The 21,734-nt window shown below is 44.6% G+C and overlaps 1 protein-coding gene across 6 annotated transcripts in view; it reads left to right on the top strand.

Moving 5' to 3' along the window:
- TAOK3 (TAO kinase 3) overlaps nt 1–21,734 on the top strand; it is a 116,546-nt gene that overhangs the window by 36,990 nt on the left and 57,822 nt on the right. For 5 of the 6 annotated variants that reach the window (XM_077307284.1, XM_077307286.1, XM_077307281.1 and 2 more), the window contains exons 2-11: nt 341–450; nt 2,042–2,254; nt 6,263–6,334; nt 8,282–8,383; nt 9,185–9,230; nt 11,235–11,331; nt 14,426–14,539; nt 17,646–17,737; nt 20,227–20,320; nt 21,396–21,477. In XM_077307284.1, the coding sequence (XP_077163399.1) occupies nt 2,135–2,254; nt 6,263–6,334; nt 8,282–8,383; nt 9,185–9,230; nt 11,235–11,331; nt 14,426–14,539; nt 17,646–17,737; nt 20,227–20,320; nt 21,396–21,477 (819 nt within the window). In that variant the 5' untranslated portion in view covers nt 341–450; nt 2,042–2,134. Of the gene's footprint in view, nt 1–340; nt 451–2,041; nt 2,255–6,262; nt 6,335–8,281; nt 8,384–9,184; nt 9,231–11,234; nt 11,332–14,425; nt 14,540–14,588; nt 17,304–17,645; nt 17,738–20,226; nt 20,321–21,395; nt 21,478–21,734 lie in introns of those variants that run through there. The other variant, XM_077307287.1, reaches the window with a different exon arrangement.

Below are 21,734 nucleotides of genomic sequence, written 5' to 3'. Positions count from 1 at the left end.
CAGAGAAGAAAACACGGCATGTTGAGTAGGGAATGGCTGTAAGTTGGGTTAAGAATCATTTTTGTTTCAAATGATGGTAATATGTTATGATGGTAATATGGAGAGACAGGTGTGTGCAGAATTGGTGGCTAAATGGAAGAGCCCATCCCTGGTTTTGTCAGCTGTAAGCTTCTAATTAATGTTTCTATTTGGGGGCACAAGAGTTGGTATAAAATAACTGTTGATTCAGTGATAGAAGGGACCTTTATCTGCTTCATGTATTCCATATATCACAGAGACCAGTAGCTACTTTGGGTATAGTATATTATCACTTCTAATTACCACTGCTTTCTCTGTTCAGGTCAGAAGACAAGATTGTGTAGTGCTGGGGAGACACCAGAAAAGGAAATCTGATGCTTTTGCTGGAATAGATCTGAGCCACAGAGTATGGTTCATGCAGCCTTTGCTCAGGTATGTAAAATAGCACTTTCCTAGCCTAACCCTTACTGCAGTACTAAGTCCCTCCGGTTACCCTCTAGGTACTATATGGTATGTGTGTATTAAACCAAGTCTGAGAGATCACTTCAGTTTTTACCAGCATTGCCTCTGCCATTCATGCTGGCTCAAAACTTTTCTGGCAAAAACAGTCTAAACAGTTCTTTACCTGCTCCCAAACCGTAGTTGTTCCTCAGGTCAGGCCAGCGAAAGAGTTCTGTATTAGGAATTCATTCTGGCCTTTGATTCAAATATTAATATTGTTGCTTATTCCATCATAGGACATTCCTAGACATATGGTGCTTGTGCCTATAGAAGGCAGAGTTTGGGAAGGGGAGGGAGTAGAGCAAGGATGTAATTCCTTCTGAAGCTGCCATTTCATTCAGGTGAAACTGACCGTTGTAGTCTGGGGAAATCCAGGCTCTTAAGGTGGATTTCTCAACCAGGGTTTTGTGAAAACCAGGGGTTTCTTGACAGGCCTGGAAGTTTTATCCAAATGAGTAGGAGGTCCCTTCCCTCTTAGAGTCAGCCTTACAGCCTTACTGATGAACTAAGTTTGAGTCCAGTGGTGCCTTTAAGGCCAACAAGGTTTTATCCATGGTATAAGCTTTTGTATGCGTACGCACTTTGTCAAACACAGTGCAAGACTTCAGACTAACACGGCTGCCCACCAGGATATTGATGAGTTCACTTCCTGCAAAGCTGCATGGATGCCTTTTAATGAGATAAAGGGTGGGACCCCACTGCCTGGGGAATTCAGATTGCTATCTGAGATTGGTTTAGTTTCCTTTTGAAGCTTGTTGTGATAAGGTGGGTTCCTGTTTCTTTGTTTCCTACAATCAGACCCACTTGGGCATCGTGGACTTTGCCTCCCATGCCCCAGGACTCCGTTTTGGATAAAAGACTTTTAATCTCTGTATCATGTAACCATGTCCTAGCCCCACAACTATGTCCTAGCCCCACAGAGTTAAGTTTTCCTGTCCTTGAACATATTGATAGAAGATACCTTCAGATTCCTGTAATAGCTTGCAAGAGTTCTAATTGGCCCCTGACAACCCTGCACAATTTAATCAATGTGTGGTAAAGTTCAATAAAACAAAGGGAGCTTCAGTTATAAAATAAGGAAACTTTTCAGTAATGTTTCAGTCTCTGACATTATTCTTGAGCTTTGTAAGCCTGTGTAGGTGGTGTCCAGTCGCCTTGGAGTCCTTGTTTCCCAGGTGGTGCTGGCTTTAAAATAGATGGTAACAGTCAATGAAGGAGAATGGCTTCTGTCGGAAAATGTATTTTTAAGCCATTGACAGGAGAATGTTGTGGCTTTTGAGAAAGTGACTTGTGAAACTTTAAAATAGCTATTTATTAATCACTGTACTTTCCCAAATATGTAACCTTCAGATAGCTAGCAGAGGCCACAAGGGTAATAATGAGTAATAATGAAATACTGTTGGTGAAAGGTAAACACGGAAGAGTCATTCCTCCCCCCCAAAAAAGTAGTTTATTTGAAGCTTGTTATAAAAGGAATGTGAATTAGAGCAAACTGAGTAAATGACAAATATCTCTTTTTAAGGTTCTGATTTACTACCTGCAAAACTGCATTGTCAATGAAGGAAGAAACTGGCAGAGAATTTGTGGTGGGAGCTGAGTCCTAATCCCATTCAACATGCGCAAAGGGGTGCCCAAGGACCCAGAGATAGCTGACCTGTTCTACAAAGATGACCCTCAGGAACTATTTGTGGGCTTGCACGAAATTGGACATGGAAGCTTTGGAGCCGTTTATTTTGTAAGTAGTTTTGCTTTCTATTCCTGATTGGATTTTAAAAAGGGGGGGGGGACGACTGCATACTGATGTGTATTGATGCGCTAGCATCTATCGAAACTCTTTGTACCCATCCTTTCTTCTCCCCACTATCCTAATGTGGCAGCCCTTATTCATAGAAGGAATGTGTGTGATCTTTTGCTAGCTTTGTTTACTGACATAGATACGTAGCTCCAGCCCTGAGCTACAGTACCTAATAATCTTTTTATCATTTCCCAGGCATCTTTAAAAACAGCATGGCAAGCCACACATGGCCATTAGGGCTTCCTGAACTCTCACGAAGTGCAAACGTTTGGGAAGCCCAAAACCTTATGGGGCATCTGCCAGTTGCCCAGTAGAGTTGCCAATTCTGAGCTGTGAAATTCTTGGGAGTTTGGAGGTGGAGCCTGGGAGGGCACGATTTGGGGAGGAGAGGGAGATCAGCAGGTATGTAATGTCATAGAATCCACCTTACAAAGATGCCACTTTGTACCCTTTCTCTGTACCCTGGGCAGCTGTTGTAATTCCTGGAGAAATCCAGGCTCTACTAGGAGGTTAGCAATCTAAGCTTGCTGCATTGTGCTTGGGGAACAAGGCCAGGAATGATAAGTGTTCCAGCTTCTGGGCATGCCATTGGGGTTGTTGCCGCTTCAGGCAGCAACCAGCAGCTTTCCAGAGGACTCTCAGCAGAACTGAAGGTGGTACTACCTCTGTTTTTCTGAAGCATACCCTGCAACTAGTTGGGAACGAAAGCCGGGATAGGCGCTTTGCTTTGCAGAAGAGATGTTGCCCAGTTTTGGTTTCCAAAGGAAGGTGAGGACTTGCTGTTTGTGTGACCGTAGGGGAATCTTATAGAGTTGGAAGGGATCTCCAGGGTCATCTAGTCCAACCCCCCACAAAATGCAGGAAACTCACAACTGCCCCCCCCAAAACCAGAATCCCTGGCCAGTCTGACCTGGGAGAAATTCACCTCCTGTTCCCAAAGCAAGAAAGGGCCACAGGAGCCAAGCACTGACACAATCCCTCCTCCCCACCCCCTCACAATCTACCTAAGTTCACTGAATCAGCATTTCGGCCAGATGGCTATCTAGCCTCTGCTTCAACACTTCCAAAGAAGGAGATTGCCAAGCTGAGAAACAGAAGAGAGTCTGGCCAAGCAGAGGGTGCACAGCTGTGACACAGCTGCCCAAGATGAGCTCAGCTACTGAGTCAGCAGTAGGGAGCGACCCAAACCTTTATAATTGAGAAGTTGCCAAATATTCAAAAGCTGAGCCTTAAAATGGATTCTATGCTCCAGGTTCCTTTTGCTATGCTGCTCTGCCAGTTTTTGTGCAATTTGTTCGATCCAGCGTATTTTTATCTATGATATTCTCAAATGGCAACTGGGAGGGGAGGCTGGGGGAAAAAAGCAGGCTGCCCCCAAGGACAGGCTGCCCCCATAGTCTCAGTTTGAACTGAAGAATATCCTTTTCTCTCCATGTTAAATTCGTGAAAAATAAAATAAAGGAAATATCTGTTTTTTTTAGGAGAGGGTGATTTCTAGGAGCAGGTTCTTGTTTTGGATGCCTTGAGTCACAAAAGATGGTTGCTTGTGCACCCTCTGAATGAGGTGACCCAGTTTTACAAATGAAGTAGGTTGAACTTATTAGTTCCTCTGCTTTGCAAAAATAAAAAAATAAAAAAGGCTTCGTATTCCTTGAAAAAGAGGCCGTGCCACTTAAAGCTGCCTGCCGCGCAGCATTACTTACAGCTTGTCTGACGAGCCTGTTATTTAACTGTAAGATGTTTCTGTCTGAAGATTAGTCCTTCAAGGAAAGCAGAAAGCCCCGCTGCTTTAATCATTTAAAGCTCCACAGACGCCACCACGGAAGAGTTATCTGCAGAGAGGCATCCACTTCCCGGTCAAAGCGATGCCACCGGACGGTCTGTTGCCACATCTTCTGTAGCTTCCAGAACTAGGCATAGTTTGTTTTAAGCAATCAAGGTGTATAGGGGAAATCATGGTGATATTATTTGCGTGATAGGAGGTGCTTCAGGAGGTTTCCAAATAAGCCTTCATCTTGATTAGTAAAATAAGACTAAAACAGGCAATTACTTGAGGCCCTGAGCAACAGTTTTTGGTCACGGAGCTGTTAATTGCCGAAGGTTCAATTAAAAAAAAATGTCTAGCTTGCCCTTTGGCAAAGCGTTGGAACAGATATTGTTTTTCGTTCCTGTTAACATTCCTATTTAAATCCAGTTAAGAGTACATAAAACACGTTCAACGCCCAATGTGTAAAGTGGTATGGATCTTCTGGCAGCCAGATCTTTTTCTGCGTGTCACCGTGGAAGCAACTGCTGGCCTGCTGCTTTTCATGCTTGGATGTTCCCTTTGCATCTGGTAGAATAAAGTACCTGCAGTTTGCTGACAGTTAGCAGGTGGTTCAAGAAGCCAGTAAGGTTTCATTTGCCCCTGTAATTCACAGAATCATAGAGTTGGAAGGGGCCATACAGGCCATCTAGTCCAACCCCCTGCTCAACGCAAAGCATCCAAGAAAATTCTGGCATGACTGCTTAGTCTGTTAGTTTTAAAAGAGAAATGGCCAAGGTCCTGGCAGATTACATATCCTTTCCGTTCCAGCCCCGACCTAACCCGCCACAATAATCCCAGTTTTCAGAGATTACCCCTAAATTTTAAAAAATCTTATAATATTTCCAAAGGATGCTCAGGATGGACAGGGAGTTGGGCGTGTCTTCATCTTTTGAGAGGCCGTTGGCATTCAGATGTGGAGGCTGGTTAGAACTCATCAAGGAAAAGGTTTACTCAACTGATATTTAAAGAATTACTGGAATCAAAGGTGAAGAGGTCACTATGGTAGTTAGGGACAACTGATCTAGCCTACAGATAGCTTCTCCCTCTGAGCAGGAGGACATCTGTGTCGGACAGTTCTTGCTGGCTGCTAAGGAGGCAGGAACAAAATTCTTCTCCTTCCTGCAAGTCTGAGGAAGAGTGCTTGCACTCGAAAGCTCATGCCTTTAATAAATCTTTGTTGGTCTTAAAGGTGCTCCTGGACTCTGATTTTAATGAGGGAGGAGATTGCTTCATTTTGCCAGCAGAAGGGGGTTGATCAGGTCTACGCCATGCCTTCCAAGCCCCCTTCCCAGACAAATCAAATTAGGGATCCTAGGGCAACCTGGCCCACTAAAGCGGCCAGAGAGGAAGGAATACCCCTCTAATAATGGACTCCTCTGATAATGAATCAAATGCCAGGGAAGAGGGGGAGTTTTTGACTGACGAAGAAAAAAATGGAAGAAATCACAATCACAGCATTTTTTTTCCAAAGCTGAGTATTTTCGGTATCTGTTACAAAAATGCCTAGCAGTCTTGAGCTTAAAACAGCCTGAAGCTGCAGAGGTCTTAACACCAGATAAAAGAGGGAAACGTGGATTCAGAGAGGAATTCTTTCCTCAAGATTAGGGGTAGTCAACCTGTGGTCCTCCAGATGTCCATGGACTACAATTCCCATGAGCCCCTGCCAGCGTTTGCTCATGGGAATTGTAGTCCATGGACATCTGGAGGACCACAGGTTGACTACCCCTGCTCAAGAGGATGTAGCACAGAAGATGTTCCCAATGCCTGAATTTTTGGGGGAAGAAGATCAAAGCAGAATGGGTTAAACCCATGTCAAACTGGCAATTCGCAGTCTTCATCAAGACGATGTATAAACGTTCAGATTATGCAGAGGAGTTTTTCCAAACCTGATGGCCCAGTGATGGCTCCACAAACATCAGGGCTGCTTTCTGACCATGGGGAAGGTAGCATCAGAGATTGCATGGATAGAAGGGCAGATTTTGCTATCATGAATGCTCATGAGGCAGTGTCTATGTCCATTAGAGCAGGGGTAGTCAACCTGTGGTCCTCCAGCTGTCCACGGACTCCAATGGTGTTTAAGCCGAAAGCATGTTTAATTTTTTTGCGTCTTCTCATTCTCCTTGCCTCTTTCCCTTTTCCAGGCCACCAATGCTCGCACTAACGAGGTGGTGGCAATCAAGAAGATGTCCTACAGTGGGAAGCAAACAAACGAGGTAAGAGGGGAAGAGAACCACCCTGAAAATAGCTATACTTAAACTCTGCAGCCCAACCTGTAGCCGTGAGTCCTTCAGTTCTGCATTAGTGACGCTTCAATATAAAAATGGAATGGTGTTAGTTTAAGAGGGAAGTGGGGGTGGGGGGCAGTAAGCTGTTTGTGAGACTAGCGTGGCTTTCAGATTCTGTATGAAATATTAAGCAAGGTATCTTTTGAGACCCACATATGTAAATTCTATCACTATGTAAAATCGAGCCTTCATAATTCTTATTCTGTTTGGCTTCTATAGAATAATCCCCCCCCAAATTATTTCTTGGTGCTCTGTCATCACTGGATCCACTGGGCCCAGTAAGAATTGAGCTGAGGCTCTCACAATTTCTATTTTATAATGTTATTATTATGATCTTGTTAAGTTTGGTGTAGTGGTTAGGAGTGCGGACTTCTAATCTGGCATGCCGGGTTCGATTCTGCACTCCCCCACATGCAACCAGCTGGGTGACCTTGGGCTCGCCGCGGCACTGATAAAACTGTTCTGACCGGGCAGTGATATCAGGGCTCTCTCAGCCTCACCCACCCCACAGGGTGTCTGTTGTGGGGAGAGGAATGGGAAGGCGACTGTAAGCCGCTTTGAGCCTCCTTCGGGTAGGGAAAAGCGGCATATAAGAACCAACTCTTCTTCTTCTTCTTCTTCTTCTTCTTCTTCTTCTTCTTCTTCTTCTTTTTCTTCTTCTTCTTCTTCTTCTTCTTCTTCTTCTAAGTTATTATTGTTATAATATTATTACTGTTGCTGCTACCTGTTACCATATGTTAATTGTATCTTTTCCTGTTTTCTGTAAACCGCCCTGAGCCCTCAGGGAGGGCGGCATATAAATATAATTAATTATTTAATTAATTAATTAATTAATAAGCGTACTCAAATCTCTGATGTCACAAATACTCCTTATACACACTATGTAAGGAGAGGGTGTGAAGTTTCTCCATCTACCAGAACTGATCTGTGCACAACAGCTATGGTGATTCTTGTATTCTGGGGTTGAGCCTGCCCCTATAGCAGTGGGAATGATTGAGAGCATTCCAGGACATGAATGCAGCCTCCATTAGATACTTCTTTCATAACTAATTTTCCCTTGGCGCTTTGTGTTATGTTGCTGTTGCTATCAAATAGCCACATTTCTGTTATCTGACTCATCAAAACTAACAGGCCAAGCAGCACCACATGTCCTGAAATGTTCCGTACGTTGGCCTCTCTCCTTTTCTTTCCTGACCATAAATCTGGATTAGTAATAACTCCGAAGCATGTTACAAGAAAACCGGTCAGAAAAATTACACAACGCATATAATGTTACTCAGATATTCTTTACCCTGCGATTATCCATTGTATATAATTAACATTAATTTTATTGCAGTATCGTACATCATTCTCACTGCCCTGTGATAACGATTCTTCTTGCAGAAGATTCCTTTGGGTCTCTGTTTTTTTTCAGCAAAGATCACCGTGAATTTTCGTATCCTTCTCAGTTTTCTGCGCTGTCCGGTCAAGATCTGGATTGCAGAGGATCTTCCCACTTTAAAGTGGCTTTAACTAGTTACACAAGAGGACTATCAAGTTTAGCATTGTATCTTCTGTAGCACAGTGGTAGAGTCTCTACTTTGCATGCAGAAGGTCCTAAATAATGATTAGAAAGATCTCCACCTGAGACCAATGAGAGATGCTCCCAGTCAGAGCAGAGAATACGAACCTTGATAGAGCTGTGATCTGTATGGGGCAGCTTCATGCGTTTTGTGCTGAGTAGCTAAGATTCCCTGAAATCCAGATTCCAGCCAGATGTAACATTCCAAAGAAATTGCAGTGTTGCCGGTCCTGTCCAGAAACAGATTTGTAGCAGTGTGGTTTTTCTGGAAAATGTAAAGTTTGATCAAATCTCTTTCCCTTTCTTTTAAACAGAAATGGCAGGATATCATAAAGGAAGTCAGATTTCTACAACAGCTGAAGCACCCCAACACCATAGAGTATAAGGGCTGTTACTTGAAGGAGCATACTGCCTGGGTAAGTTTGACCTGCAGTGGATGTTTGAGTAATAGGCTGTTTTTGAGGAAGTCTTGGGTCACAGACAAGGTGCACACTATTTCATGCTAGTGCTTATTTTTAAAGGCTGTAAACCACCATCTTTAATATCTAAATTTCTGGGACTGGGGTCTACTGTCAGACTACTGGAACTTTATCTATGTTTAATCAGCAGGTTGGTATTAGAGATTTTTCCATCCTAAAGCCAAGAATGCTTGTTTCTTAGGCTGTCATCTGCAGCATTATTCCTTTACTATTCCCTTCTATTCCATTTTGCATGTAATTCTGTTGATTTTCAGTGTCAGCTCGGATCTCTTCCCCTTCAGATTGTCGTACATGGTTAGGCTGCCACACGTATTATCTCTGCAGATGTTTGCAAAAATCAAGGAAGGAAAGAAAAGCTGAGAAGGGGCCTCTAAAAGTGAACGCTGCACAATTGGCACGGTGGACACACACTAGCTGTGCACAGCATAAAGTTCAGATTTTTAAACATGCAGAGGACGTACTCATGATACATATCTCAGTGTTTAAAGACGTGTTTTCACTTTTCACGCTTCTGAACGGGACGGTGATGTTTTATCAGTGTGGTTCCAGCAAACTAAACTACAGTATCAAATGTGATGCCTCTCTGAGAGACGTGTAAATCCACGAGTCTTTGTGGAATCGAGCAAGAAGGAGTTGCTGTAGACCTTTCATGTGAATTGCTGCTCGTTTGGGGTGGGAGGAGTTGCATGTACATGCTATTTCTACTTCTTAATGGTTGCATTTATTTATCTCTTCTAGTTAGTGATGGAGTACTGTTTAGGATCTGCTTCTGATTTGTTAGAAGGTAAGCCCCGAACTATAATCCCACCTACATTTTAAACATTGTGTGGGAGGTATATGGAGTTTGGCACACCCTCCCCTTTGACAGGTAAGTGGCCGTGTTGTTTAACTGGGGTCTGATCCTTTTCTGTTTGGTCTTGGAATGGTTTCCCCCCATCGTGGTGTACCTAATGTCTGGCCAACCTGTGCCTTACCAAGACTCCCATGAGTGAAATGGCAAGCTGGCGTGCAGCTGTGGTATTCTGGGGCAACGATCTTGAGTCTTTATACTCATGACCTGCTGTCTCTTTTCTGTGCTGCTAGATTCCTGATTCAAAACGAATGATGATGGGTGGCAAGGGAGGATTGAGGCATCGTGTCTCGTCCTGCCAGTGGCTTGCTGTTAAATTCCACCGCCACAAATGCTGCACACTCACAGTTCCATTGTGGTCCTCAAGCGGGCAGTTCATGCACGGTGGGGGAAGGCACCAGTTGCTGCCCACCAGCCTAGGACCTTTTCTTGACCAGCATTTTCACTTCTCATAATAGAGATTACTTGACCAGGGAGAGAAAAAAGATGGTCCGGAGCAGAATTTCTCAACCAGGGTTTTGTGAAACCCTGGGGTTTCTTTTCTCTTTTTTTATGTAAAATTTTTATATTTCACTAAAGATCGAAATAAAATTAATACATATAAACACATTAATGAAAGTTATATAGTTTACACTCTAGACATATTATGTTAGAAACCCCTTCCTATCTCAATATATTTTATCTTCTTAGACAGTTCAGATAAGGACCCCATTGTTCTTGGAAGACTTCTTCCATTTTCCCGTTAACTCTTAGTGTCAATTTAGCCATCTTGGCAAAATCAGCCAGTTTTATCAGCCATTCTTCTGTTGAAGAACGTTTTCCGTTTTCTGGCCAAGACTTAAACCCTGGGGTTTCTGGACAGACCTGGAAGGGCTTTCTCAATTGGTGGGAATTAGTTAATTTGTTACATATTTTTAAATTCTGTTAAACATTTATGAGGTGACATGACCATATATGGTCATGTTGCCCCCCCATGGCCAATGAAGGGCCTGAAGGGGGGAGGGGCCCCAGGGGACGTGTCCACAGCTCTGCCTCCCAACCATATTCTGCACGTTTGCTCTACTTCTGGGATTTCTTGATGCCTGAAGAATGTTTCAGGGGGTTCTCAATGGTAAAAAAGTCGAGAAAGGCTGGTCCAGGGTGATGTCAGATTAGATAGATGTTCATCAATGTCTTTCTCAGGGTGGGGGCAGCATAGTAAAGAAGCATCCATTCAAGAGTTTCCTGTACCTTTGAGTTCAACTATGCTTCATGCCGGAGATCTGGAGTGAAATTTTCTGAATCTTTATAACTTTAAAGCAGGGTGTTTACATGCGAAATCAGGTCAACAGAATGTTGGTACAGGTATAACATTCCCTATGTACCATTTGGACAAATGTGTAGATGAGGAGGCACCCTTGATCCTTTCTCTACTCAGTACTCCTCCGCACAGCTCCATGGATTTTTACATTTTTACATTTATTTTTGCTTGTGCTAGCTTGACCATTGATGGTGCTCAATTATTAATTTATGTAAAGCTCATAATTTTGAACTGTAAATAACACCCATCAAAATGTCTGGAAAGCAGTAATACTGTTCTCCCCACTGCCCCTCTCCCCACCCCTGTGAAGCCCAAAGGGTTGTATTAGGTTTGTCTTATTCAATTCAATAAAAGAACTAGTAATTCATTCTTAAGTCACCTGCAGTGGCAATAAGCAACTCTGATTTAACCAAAAGATATGCACAAATAGCAACAAGGGGCCGCATGGAACTTCTTCCACTATTTGAGAGTTCAAGACCTGCTTGGCCCATTTGTGTAGTCTGCTCAGTCTTTCACTTAGAAGAGAGTTTCCATCCGTTGGTACAGCGGTTCATGAAAAACAGTTGACTCCCAAGTGCATAAAACACGAGCAATACAAAAACTTTAGACAAATCCTTTTGTATTCTTTTCCTATTCAGTTCACAAGAAGCCACTTCAGGAAGTGGAGATTGCTGCCATTACCCATGGTGCCTTGCAGGGGCTGGCCTACCTGCATTCTCACTGTAAGATACATAGGTAAGAGGATAATGTTCTCTATCTTTGGTGTAATCTTTCTGTGCATTGATGGAGAAGGACTTTCAAAAAAATGCTTCATCAAAAATTATATAAATAAACCCTCTGGAATAGCATTGCTAGGGTAGGAATCGTTACACCTAAAGCTTCACTTATATACAACTTTAACAGTAGGAAAACTTCTCCAAAGATAGCAGGGTATGACTTTTACAAATATGGTATATCTGGAAGATGAAAGTTAGCCAATTTTTCTTGAAAGGAAGTGTAGCTCACCAGATTTCACAGAGAACACGGAGACACAAAATTAATATATAAGGGAGAACCTGGCCCAGCAAGGTTATGTCATTCTAGAATGCAGTTAGTGTAGAGATTATATTAATATTAAATGGTAACAAGATACTGAGGCTAAGGCAGCCTTGTCAGAAATAAAAAATAGGGCTTTAGTTTCATGTCTCAGGGCATAGAAAACTAGATACATCTTCCGACAAGTGTCTGAGGCTGGAACTGGATATTAGGCCAACATGTGGCTGAAAGCTTCAGGCCAGAATTCTCCAGCTTATCATCCTCTTTGTAGCACAAGACACGAGACTTGTTATTGCATTAAAAATCTCCCTACCTCTTCCTCCACGACACCGATGGCCGCATTGGGAATGGAGAGGTTTGCAAAGCACTGGTGGCTCATCACGAGCTTTGTATGACTAGACATTATCTCCCTCTAGTCTTTTGTTGGGACTTGAGCCTTCAGTAGGTGTTTGGGCCAAATCTCAAACATTAATGGCCACCCAATGTGTCAATGTTGGGTTACAAGATTACCCAACGAGCTTCCTTGACAGAGTGGAAAGTCTCAGGTCCTAGTCTGAATCTCTAACCACTACCCTAGATTAGTTCTGGTTCCTCTTGTAAGTCTATCTCCTTGGGTGAAGCAGTCTGCCTCCTTGGTTGGGACTTGAGCCTACAGCAGGTGTTGAATAGGGAGACTGAGAAAGATTGGGCTCCTTGGTTGGGACTTGTTGGGTTACAAGATTACCTACCCTAGTCTGAATCTCCAACCACTACTCTAGATTGGCTCTGGTTCCTCTTGTAAATCTCCTTGGTTGGGACTTGAGCCTACAGCAGGTGTTTGGGCCAAATCTCAAACGTTAATGGCCACCCAATGTGTCAATGTTGGGTTACAAGATTACCCAACAAGCTTCCATGGCAGAGTGGAAGATCTATCAGGTCCTAGTCTGAATCTCCGACCACTACCCTAGATTGGCTCTGGTTCCTCTTGTAAGTCTATTTCCTTGGGTGAAGCAGTCTACCTCCTTGGTTGGGACTTGAGCCTACAGCAAGTGTTGAATAGGGAGACTAAGAAAGATTGGGCTGGGTTCACCTCTGCAGCTCAAGCAGCACTTGGAGCCCCCTCTGGACACCGGAAGGCAGCCCAGTGGCTGTAGGGGTTGGATATTGTTGCCGCGGGGGATAATTTTAACGGGGTTAATGTATCATATGTTTTTATGTGGGGTTTTTATCTTGTAACCTACGATGAGATGGTCTACCGGGAGCACTGGGATATTAAGCTAATTAATTAATTAATAATCTGAAGAGCCACAGTCTGGCTACCCCTGCTCTAGTGCATAAGCCCTTTAATGCTATTATAAAGTCTCCATGTTATGGGCTCTGTAGCTTGGCTGTGTTGCTCATTCTAGTATTAAAGGGTTACTCCAAGCGATGGAAGCTTCCAAGTCCAGACTTGATGGCCTGGTAGGTGCAGAGCTGTGCTACAGAGCTGCATTTAGTGTGTGTGGTCCGAAAGAGCAGCACTTGCCCACTTGTTAGTTCAGGATGAAGTTCTCCAGCACCTTAATTTGCTGTAGCTCCATACAAAAGCTGAGCTAAGGATGCTGCAACCGACTTCTCCCTCTGCCTTGGGACAGAGAAAAGGCGAACTGTCCCAGGGAAAGGGAGTAAAGAGCACACAGCTTGGAAAATGACCATCTGGCTGCCAGCAACTGGGAGTGGGACTAGATGAAAGGGGAGGAGGAAAACCAGAAGAACATTTTGAGATGTAGAGTTTTGGTGAGATGCCTCCTCAGAGCATTCCTAAGTCAGAAGAGATGGAAAGTTCCCCTAAACTTACCATGCCATGTAATCTGTATTTGGGGAGCCTTTCAGGCCATGAGACATGATAGAAATCAAATAAGCCTGTATCTTCCTGTAAAGACATGCACTTTGGAAGTAAATGCAAACTGGAGATTGGAATTCCCACATGAGTGTTGGACGTAGCCGTGCTGACAGTCCAGTTTTCTTCCTCTTAAATCTCAAGCCGTGTTTGATAAGGCTTAGGCCTGTTTGGAGCCATGTACCAGTCCCCCCACCTCCTATGTCCACATCTCTCGTGGAGGCACAGCGATTAGCTTCACTTCCTTGTCAAAATAGTCATAGAACTGAACTTTGCTTTGTCAGGGAGTGTGTTCATTCTGTTCCCATAAAACAGAGTTTCACCCTATGACACCTGCTCTAACTCACATTTACCTATGTCTTGGTATACCCAGGAGTGAGAAGAAGTAGAAACCTCTTCCACAGTTCAGCAGGAGGGTGGGATTGAATATTTGTTTGGCTTTTTTTGCTTGTGCTGAAAAAAAGCCATTCATACTGGGGGTGGGGAGTGAGATCCTTAAGATTTGGGCAATACTAGGGGACTCTTGTGGCACAGACATGCTGTCTGAAGCTCTGCCCATGAGGCTGGGAGTTCGATCCCACCAGCCAGCTCAGGATTGTCTCAGCCTTCCATCCTTCCGTGGTCGGTAAAATGAGTACCCAGCTTGCTGCTGGGAGGTAAAACAGTAATGACTGGGGAAGGCCCTGGCAAGGCCACCCTATATTGAGTCTGCCATAAAAACGCTGGAGGGCGTCACCCCAAGGGTCAGACATGACCCGGTGCTTGCACAGGGGATACCTTTACCTTTACCAAAGGGGTTGGAAGAGGTTCCCAGGGGCCTATCCTAGTGTCTGGGAAGGGAAGCGGAACTTGAAAACACCACAAGCTGTTTATTTCGTACAGTCAAGAAATCCCGTATGTAACCTTGATGGTGGCTTTCCTTCTTCTATTCAAAAGGGATATTAAAGCAGGAAATATTCTCCTAACAGAACCAGGTCAGGTGAAGCTAGCTGACTTTGGATCCGCATCTATAGCCTCTCCTGCCAATTCCTTTGTGGGGACACCTTACTGGTAAGTGAAACCAGAATCCAGCTTTTTGCTAGTCCAGAACATACAATTTTAATATATTTTTTTTAGATTAACTGTTTCAAAAATGTCCTGTGTGATCTTCTGCCTGTTCAGAGCGGTTGCAAAAATGCGCTTTCCCACCCCACCTCACAACTTACAGGAGTGCAGCCATTGCAGATGTTGAGAGCTGAGTGCATAACAATTGACCTTTTCCCCGTAAAAGACATTGAGAGAAAAATGGGGGGGGGGGTAATCTTGGATGAAAACATTTAATGAAAATACAGCCGTTGCCCTAGCAGGCACAAATTTTTCTCACAAGATGCAGCAGGTAATGCTGAGGATAACTTACAATAAACTTTTAACACTTCATGCAACTGATGAAGTGAGTCATGACTAATGGAATCATATGAATTAATGAATTTATCATTTCCACGATAAATTCAAGTGCCTTTCGTTTGCCACTAGACTCTTTGTTGTTTTATAATCCTGAGTTCTTCCCAGGTAGAGTCACCTTAACAGTGTGGGTTCTGTCTCCATGCTCTCCATGAACAGTGCTTTTTAGCCAATAAAACCTGACTTGTCATTGACCCTTGGCACTTACTGGTGGTGCTCATGGCCTCATTGCAAAGCACGTTGCTCCACATCCTTCATCAGCCTTAAAATGGCTTACTTTTGATGTTATGTTCTGGTGTTTTGTTGTTAACTCCTACGCCCCCCTCTGAATGCTAGAGATCTACCACGCTCTGAAGATGTTTGAAAAGAAAACAAAACATGGCAACTATCTGAGACCCCCAAGACTATTTCTTCCCTATTTTTTCTTAACAAACTTAACATCCTGTGTCTCTTCTCTCTCTACCCCATCTGTTGTTTTCTGTGGAAGCAGAGCTCATTGCTGCCCAAGTCTGAACATTTCTATGGCTATTAAAGACAAAATGCAATTAGCAGGATGTTCTTTTGCTGCTCCGGTTCACATTTGCAGTGGATTCTAGGTCATGTTTGCCTGTGTCCCGCTCCGTTACTCTTCCCGGCACTCAGAATTTCCCTGTATGACAGAGCTAGTCTGCACAAAAGACTCTGCCCCATGTATGGTACTTCTACACTCACACTAGCTAGATCTTCTTTCCTGCACAGTCTTTCCCATGTCTGTTGGATGGAAATCAGCAGAAGCACTGAGAAAAAAAAACAACAAAGCAACACAGTTTTGGAATTTGATTCCAAGGAAAGCCTGCTAGAATGAAACCTGACATGTATTTAGAGGCAGATTTTGCTAGCCTGGATATTCAGACCAGGCCTGGGTGAGTTCTGAGCATACTAAATCTGAATGTCGAAAGCTGGCTCAGGCTTTTAGTAGAGGGAGGGCCCTTATTTGACTGCAGTATCGGATAGTAAACTGTCTGGCGTATGCACGAATGATGAAGCAGCACAACGTGGCCACCCACACACCAGGTAAGTGTGTATGCATCCTCAGAGAACTCCTCAGGGGTGCCACAAAATATGGCCGTGTCGAGGAAGAGAACCTTCAGCAAACTGCATGATGAGGACTGAGCATGTTTCGGGAGGGGAGGGGATGCTGAGAGCAGCTGAGCCTCACGTAAAGGGCAGTGGGGAAGAAGGAGAAACCGCCCTGCTCCAGGCTTCGGAAAGCTTCTCAAATGTTTGAACGGGCGGATTTCCAAATCCTCCTGCCCCCGATATTTCAGTGCTGCCATCTTGCACATCTTGATAATTAGCATTTATACTGCACTTCTTTCATAGGCCATAAAGTTGGCCGCTCTTATGGCCCCACTGTTATATTTATGTGAGAGTCGGATGCTATTGGCTTGCCTAACGCCACCGAGTGAGTTTGTGCCCGAGATAAGACTTGAATAGAGGCATTCTTAGTTCTCAGCTGGGTCTCTCTTGTAAGTACTGTTCTGTTTCTGTGAAGTGCCAGACGTGCATAATGGCTGCGAGCTCAGAGAGCAAAGAGCGTATTCCTCTCCCACCTCTTAAAAAAAAAAAAAAGGCAAAAAAGCCCACAACTTAGTTGTCTTTTTCTGCCTGGGTGTTTTGTGGTGACTTCCTACACTTGGTCTGTCACTTTTGCACCAAGTCCACAAGGAGACCCTGGGTAAAGATGACCTCTCTTTTTCTAGGCTGATGACACAGCTGCTCAGGCTACGAATAGAGGCAGTGTGGCGTAGTGGTTAAGAGTGGTGGGCTAGGATCTGGGAGGGCCTGGCTTCAAATCTCCCCCCCCCCCCCAGTGCACCACGGAAGCTCACTGGGCGACCTTGGGCCAATCATACTCTCTCAGCCTAACCCACCTCACAAGGTTGCCGTGAAGATATAAAGAGGAGAAGAGGACGGCGTCAGCCGCTATGAGTCCCCACTGGGGAGAAAGGCAGGGTACATAAGGGTTAAATAAATTTATTCCACAGTTGCCGCTGCTTGGGCGGTTGGGTTGTGGGGACAGATGGGGACTCAGCACAGCATGAAGCTGAGGGGCGGAGGGGCACTGTGACGTCAGGTGCCCGGTGTATGCCCCCTTCCCTCCCTTTTAAATCCCCCAGCGCGGACGTGCTCCCTGCGGGGTTCCCCCTGATGATTGCCACGAACCCTATTTCCCCACTGTGCTCCAGATCCCCTTGTTTCTTTCATAGCTGTATTTCCAGGCTGAGCATCTCCAGGAAAACACTGTTGGTGTATCAGTGGGAAAGCTCACTGCCACTGGTGGGACAGAAATTGATGCCTTAGGACACTTTCAGCCCCTGCTGGCTGACTCCAGGTACAACACGGATGAGGTTGGTGCGGGGCTCCCATGTACCAGCATGCTGCACTAACAGCGGATCATTAGGTTGCCCTCTTTTCGTTTTGCTCATCCTCCTTTACCATTACCTCCAGAAGAAGTTTGTTAAGCAGGCGAGCATTTATTTATTTACTTTTTCAGCATGGCTTAATTCTGATTTCCATGCTGATTTTTTTTTTAATTATTATTTTTAAGTTCTGGGGCTGCTCTGCTGGTGAAAGATCATTTTGGGGGGGACAGAAACGCTCTGCGTTGCTCTGAGCCATCGGCTTTGCTTTGTGGTAAGTCACCCGCTCTTTTCTGTATCTCTTTGCATGGTAGGATGGCCCCCGAGGTAATTCTGGCTATGGATGAAGGACAGTACGATGGAAAGGTAGATGTCTGGTCTCTTGGAATCACGTGCATAGAGCTGGGTGAGTGAACGGCCACTCTCTGCAAAACAGAGCTGCTGACTTTGGTAACTGTGTATTTCCATTCAGCTTACAGCTTCAGCTCAGGATCAAAACAGTACCTAATTAAAGCTAAGCAATTTGAAAAGCTGTGTGCCAGCATGCTGGTTAGGTTATGCTAATTTCTACCAAATGAAAGTTGGACCATAAGGAAGGCCGAGCATCAAAGAATTGAGGCTTTTGAACTCTGGTGCTGGAGAAGACTCTTGCGGGTCCCTTGGACTGCAAGGCAAACAAACTGGTCAGTCCTAGAGGAGATCAGCCCTGCCTGCTCCTTAGAAGGCCAGATCCTGAAGATGAAACTCAAATACTTTGGCCACCACATGAGAAGGAAGGACTCCCTGGAGAAGAGCCTAATGCGGGGAGCGATTGAGGGCAAAAGAAGAAGGGGACGACAGAGGATGAGGTGACTGGATGGAGTCACTGAAGCAGTCGGTGTGAGCTTAAGTGGACTCCGGAGAATGGTAGAGGACAGGAAGGCCTGGAGGATCATTGTCCATGGGGTCGCGATGGGTCGGACATGACTTCGCAACTAACAACAACCAAATGAAAAGGGGATGGGTCTTTAGCCAAAACAGTGACAGCGATGGTGCCAGCACATCTTGAGGAAATTCTTCAGCCATTTTGTCATACCTTATATGGTTGAAATATGCACAGTTTCGAAATTCCTTGAGGGCCATTCAGTTCTCCAGATAGCGTTGAGTCCCAAGGTGTACATTTGGTTTGAGAACCACTTGTCCACCAACTCATACAGCTAGCATGACTGCACAACAATAGCATCGCCGTTATGAGCAATATGTACATGGGCACACCACACCCAAACAAAGATGTAACGTTACAGCCTAGAATCATATAAAGCTTTTCTTGCTGATGAAGTAGGCTGCCAGGAAGTTGCACCTTGATTAAATTTGGCTGGGTTGCTGACGCTCAGAAAGGACAGTTTTGGGAGCCAGCCCCGGCTTGCAGGCCACCGTTTGGCTTCGCTTGCAGTCCACATGGGATCGCTTTCTGAACAAGCAAAATGAGCGAGAACTTTTTCTGGACCGTGAAAAATGTCAGTCGATTGACACGTGTTCGGCCTGTGCAAATAACTAGATGGTGGCGAAAAGTGCAGTCAAAATTGCAGCCCACTTAATGCCAAACTGTAGGGTTTTCTGGGCAAGGGATGGATGAGGAGGCTTGCCACGGCCTTCCTTTGCATAGCACGGCTGGACTTCCTTGGTGGTTTCCCATCCCAGAGCTAGCCAGTGCTGACCCTGCTTCCGATGTCAAGCTAGTCAATGCCATCCAGGTCAGAGCTCTAATTTGGGTATAAAATGTAGCACCCCCAAGATCTCCAGTGGTCAGCTGCTAGTTTCTGGGGAAATATTCCAAGCCAGAAAGGGAGGCTGTTGTAAGGCTTACAGCTGTCACCCCAAAAGTTTGGGTCATTCCTTCTTGTCTTCAGCACATGGCTGGCAGAAATTTTAAATGTCAATTTTAAAATGTCAAAATAAGCAAATAAGAAATTTTAAAATGTCAAAATAAGCAAATGCACAGAAAATTTGTTTCATTGGGGGGAAAAATGATTCCAATCAAAACTTGATCTTGTGGCCAAATCTGCATGTGTTTCCCATGGCATAAATGCTCATCTTGACAGGCCCCTTGAGCTAGGGTTCCTTGATGGGGGCCATGGCATCTGCCAACATCTTTCTTGGTGCCTACCATGTGTGTTTAAAAAATAGGTAGAGTCAAGTGGGGCTTTTGCTCAGTGGGGCTTGCGATTGACCAGCACTAGGCAATGAATAAGTAAGCAATGCCATCTTTGTGCAGGACGTAATGAGATAGATGACAGGACAAGATCATGTATTCTGAGATGGTACGTACTCTGGGATGGTTTGGGTGCATCATTCACTGTCTGTAGAATTTCAGCTGTCCTTTAAAAGAAAAGGTGGGGAGAGGCCTGCAGTGCATAGACAATAGGCGGTAAAATTTTCGGAAATCTAAAGAACTGTCCATCAGAATAGGTAGTTGTCTGTCCAAAACAGATGGGAAAGGAGAATAAATTATGCAAAATCAGCTTATGCATGCAAATAGGCAGCATCTATACAGGCCACAGAGTTTGAGTGATATTTGTTTTTCCTTTTGGATCAGATTGTACTCAACTCTTTTGGGACGGGCCATCTAGCTATTAAACTAAACTATGTTTTTGTGTGTTCCTTGGTTTTCAGTCATGTACTCTGCTTCAGAGCTCTGTATATTTTCTGGAGGTTTTAAAGCTTGCTGCATCCGTGCCGAATCTGCCCAGTGACTAGCAAAGATCATCAGGATAAATATTTTTGGTTCCCCTTTTCACTGACTTCATTGAGATTATTTACCTTAATAGCTATTATGGATTATCCTGGAAGTCAAATTTGAAATTTTGTGAGGACCTGATTTCTCCCCTTCCTCATTGCTTGCGTCTCTCCCTACAGCGGAACGGAAGCCCCCCCTCTTCAATATGAATGCTATGAGTGCCTTATATCACATAGCCCAGAATGACTCCCCTACGTTACAGTCAAACGAATGGTAAGAGCTGTCAGCCATTTTATTGAAGTGGTTACTAAATGTGATATCTAACATTTTTGGTAAATGACTGTCCGACTTTAAAAAGCTAGTGTCGCTGGATCAAGTTCATCAATTATGTTGAATAAATTAAAGCTTTAATTGGCTTTGAACAATTAATTGTTACTGTTTTGAATTTTATTGTTAGTGGGTGACGCACATTTGCTGTTCTGAATAATGCATTTGACAGAGTAGGCTAGGGCAGGGGTAGTCAACCTGTGTCCTCCAGATGTTCATGGACTACAATTCCCATGAGCCCCTGCCAGTGTTTGCTGGCAGGGGCTCATGGGAATTGTAGTCCATGAACATCTGGAGGACCACAGGTTGACTACCCCTGGGCTAGGGGACAATGGGGATGAGTTTATGGGATGTAGGGAGGGGTGGCCCCAAAAAGCCACTGGTTTGGCAGGATGCCTTCTGAAACAAGCGTACCGTCTCAGAATGTATTCTTGCATCCACACATCTTGTCTTCAGCCACACAGGAAAGACCCTTGTGATGCAGTGGCAGCTGCTGCCAAAACAGCTTGTTAAAAATGTTCACCGCCCATTAGAAGCTATGCTTGGTCCCACCCATATTCTAAAACACTGGGTGGTTGCCAGGAAAAGGGCTGCAAGACACCACACTGGCGACTCCTGGGTTAGGCTGAAAGACTTACTTGTATGACGACACCCATTGGCTGACTAAGAAAATGAACCCAGATCCCTGTCACACCTTAAGCCCCAGTCATGATCCACTGCATCACATGGGCAGTATGGCCAACTGTAATGAGGTAGGTGACCAGAAGCAGCCTATCACAGAATCATAGAGTTGGAAGGGGCCAGACAGGCCATCTAGTCCAACCCCCTGCTCAACGCAGGATCAGCCCTAAGCATCCTAAAGCAATGCCACGGGCTTGAATTTCAGACTCGAAGCTTGACATTGGTAATCTGTTTTATTCCGTAGCGTCACCTTGCTGAATTCCTACAAAATGCTCCTTTTTCTTTTCCCTTTTCCCCGTCTGAAACCTAACTTCGTTGTCTTGCATATTTCTGCTCTCAGGACGGCTTCTTTTAGGGGATTTGTTGATTACTGCTTGCAAAAAATACCTCAGGAAAGACCATCGTCAGCGGAGTTATTGCGGGTAAATGTTTTGGGTCTCTGGGCTGGGAGAGCAGGCATGTCTTTGTAAAGGCGAAGGACACTGGCAGCCACTCGTGTTGGGCAGACGACAGGCCACCATATCACAAGGGGGTTCAACTATGTCACATGTTCAAGGTTCCTTTAGAGCAGCTTTTTGCAACCTTTTGACTCTGGAGGAGCCCCTGAAATAATTTTTCAGGCTTTGGAAGTGGTTTTTTTCAGGGCCCTGGAAGTGGTGTCAACTGGCCACACCTCCCG

Source organism: Paroedura picta, chromosome 13, assembly GCF_049243985.1.
Source record: "Paroedura picta isolate Pp20150507F chromosome 13, Ppicta_v3.0, whole genome shotgun sequence".
Lineage (NCBI taxonomy): Eukaryota > Metazoa > Chordata > Lepidosauria > Squamata > Gekkonidae > Paroedura > Paroedura picta.
This window is presented reverse-complemented; position numbering and strand designations above follow the sequence as displayed.